This window comes from Haplochromis burtoni, unplaced genomic scaffold, assembly GCF_018398535.1.
Source record: "Haplochromis burtoni strain Fernald_Lab_line unplaced genomic scaffold, NCSU_Asbu1 Contig_203, whole genome shotgun sequence".
NCBI classification, from domain to species: Eukaryota; Metazoa; Chordata; class Actinopteri; order Cichliformes; family Cichlidae; genus Haplochromis; species Haplochromis burtoni.
In genome coordinates, this window is record NW_024582564.1 from 981,733 (window position 1) to 984,629 (window position 2,897).

The 2,897-nt window shown below is 41.5% G+C and overlaps 1 protein-coding gene across 1 annotated transcript in view; it reads right to left on the reverse strand.

Moving 5' to 3' along the window:
• Positions 1-2,298, reverse strand: part of hey2 (hes-related family bHLH transcription factor with YRPW motif 2) — a 10,361-nt gene extending 8,063 nt beyond the window's left edge. The window contains exon 1 of the mRNA XM_005936218.2: positions 1,752-2,298. Within this exon, the coding sequence (XP_005936280.1) occupies positions 1,752-1,837 (86 nt within the window). The 5' untranslated portion in view covers positions 1,838-2,298. The remainder of the gene's footprint in view (positions 1-1,751) is intronic.
• Between the last annotated feature and the right edge of the window lie 599 nt (positions 2,299-2,897).

The window sequence follows — 2,897 nt, forward strand, 5'->3', positions numbered from 1 at the left end:
CACACACACACACACACACACACACACACACACACACACACACATAAATTATCACCTCAGTCTCTCTGCATAATTTTCCTGGTGGTGCACAAAGATCCCTGCAGTGTCTCTGTGCCCCACCAGGGGGACCCGCCCCAGAGTTTGAGCACCGCTGTGTCGACATAAACATGTGAACACCGGGACTGCAAAGTTTATTCCTCTGCTTATTTATGAGAGATGAAGGTTAGAGAGAGAAGAGTAAACGCTGCAAAAATCTGTGTGACAGATTTTTTATATTTATTTATATTTCATCATGTGTTTGTCTTCATTTCTTATCTCTAACCCATCATCCACTCACTCCTCTGCAGATCATCCCACTTAGTGTAGAATATTAATAACACTGCATGCTTGGATAAAATATAGTAGATTTTATTAGACTAAACTGCCCAATTTTATATTAACATATAATAAACGAGCACCGCATCTACTTCTTACAGAAGACATTTACTAGAGTGTAAGTCTGACGTATTTAACTTCACTGTTTCCATTTCATGCTTTGTTCGTTTCACCACCTTTAAGATATTAATACTGCGACAATTAAATTTAAATAACGACAAAGATTGTTCAGTTTTACAGAAATAGTCTTGTAACAATTTTGTAACACATTTAATAAAATGTATGCCGTGATTTCTTTATACAGTGGTCTTTGAACTGTTCCGGTGAAAAAGCAGCTCCTTTAAACTCTGCAAATTACTACACAAGATTTCGGAGAGACGAAGCTGGTTTTGATTTCCTTTCCTCTCATCTTCTTCTGACACCGAGGGTTTATCAGGCGATCCTTCGAATGGGGAGTAACCCTTAACTTGGGAACTGCTCAACTAAACTGATCGTATTAAAAGCAGATAAAAGCAGCTGATTACACGCTGATGGATTTCTATTAAATGCATGCATTTGACTGCACCAGTTCACTTTAAAGGTATTTATAAGGGTGTATTTAGAATCTGCAGTACCTTTATTTTACTGAAGTATTTGAGCATTTCACCAACAGTGAACATAGAATAGAATAGAATAGAATAGAATAGCCCGTTATTTCAATTACACATGTACAACGAAGTTGTGGGTGCTCCACTCCAGCTGTGCAGGAATAAAGTAAAATATAAATAGTAGAACATGTGGAATAAACCGAGCCCTTTAAATTCACTTTTAAATTCAGAAATACAAAACTGAACAAAACCAAAACAAACAAACCATGAAAAGTAATTTGGAGGGAAAATTAGCTGAAAGTAAAAATTTTTTGTTTTGAACTTTTTCCAGCTTTGAGCGGATTTTAAGGTTCAGTGACATCACTCGGTAAAAACGAGCGCAGTTTTCATCATGTTTATTCTCCTTTGCCTTTTCTTTCAGGGATAATTAAAAGCTTGTGCTCATCTCGGTTTTTAGGAGATCTGCTGAATTAGCAAACGTTTTTGTTTGACTCATTTTTGAAGCACAAAGTCCCTAAAACTGTATTTACATGTCTTATTTATGTTCCTTTTTTGTCTCATTCACTGGAAAATCTGATTAAAAATGAAAGGTTTGCCAATAATCTTTTGTGACATTTTATGAACCGCTAAAATTCCTTACATTTATTTTTAGGGCGATTAATGTTTGTTTAGACACATCAGTAATAAAGAGCGTCAACATTTAGGTTGAAACGATGTGAAATAAGCTAAACGAACTGCGATGTTTTCATTTCTGTCATAAGAAAAAGAGAAACGTGTGTGAAATCTCACCCCGGATAAATGTTCTCGCTGCCCACGTCGATGGTCTCCTCTACCTCGCTCTCCGCGGAGCTGCTGTCCTCGCACGGCCGCTTCATAGCGCGTTGTTGGCGCGAAAATGTGGCCGTCTGTCCCGGGAGGAGACGCGAAGGTTTCAAAGACTTCTTTTATTCCTGCGAATTTGCTGACCGGAGATCAGACCGGAGTGAATGAATGATCGAAACCCGGTGGGTCCTGATGATCTGGTGTTAATGTGCCCTAAGAGCGTGTGCGGTTAATCCACGGGGTCAGGTTCCTGAGACAAAAAACGTTTTCTCCAAATAAAAGTCACGTTAGTTTCACAGGGTTCCGGTTTCTCTCAGCGGTGCGTGTCCGGCCAGAAGTCCGGGACAGGTGGCCTGGGTGTCGGCTGCAGACTGGACTGTTGACCGGTGAGTCCTTCTCCTCCTTCTCCTCCTTCTCCTGCTTCTCCTCCTCCTCCTCTGCCGCTGGAGCTTTCCCACGAAGCCTGGGAATCACACACACACACACACACACACACACACACACACACACACACACACACACACACACACACACACACACACACACACACACACACTGTGAGGTGCGTCTGGTTCGGAGGCAGTACGCACGTACACAAGCGTGCGCATGCGTGCGTGTATGGGAACGAGGCCATCAGAAAACAACGATTATATCAGGCAGCAGGTCTGAGAGTGACTGCTGCACCGCAAACCTGAGGTCCTCTGAAGCTCTGAGGTCCTTTTATTTCCAGCAGCTCACCCCACTGATGCTTTATTCCATAGTATAAAATACTTAAAAAAAAAGTTTATAAAGTACTTTTCTCGTCTTACTGACTGCTCAGAGCACTTTAGCAAGAGGCTGATAGAGCAGAAGGCTGAAATGGCATCATGAAGGTTTTGGGTACATTCAGCTTCAGCCCACTGGAGGCAGGAGGTCAGTGAAGGTGGTGACCAAGCGTCCTCAGGCACGTCTTAACAGTGAAAACCTGCAGCTTGAGCTTTGGTCTCTGTGGTGTGATGGAATTAGAGATACATCAAATATTTTGGTCCAAATATCGTTTTTTTCCCCCTCAAAACAATAATAATATTTTCTTTAACACTCCATTTAACTCTAACACTCCATCCTAGAAGGACG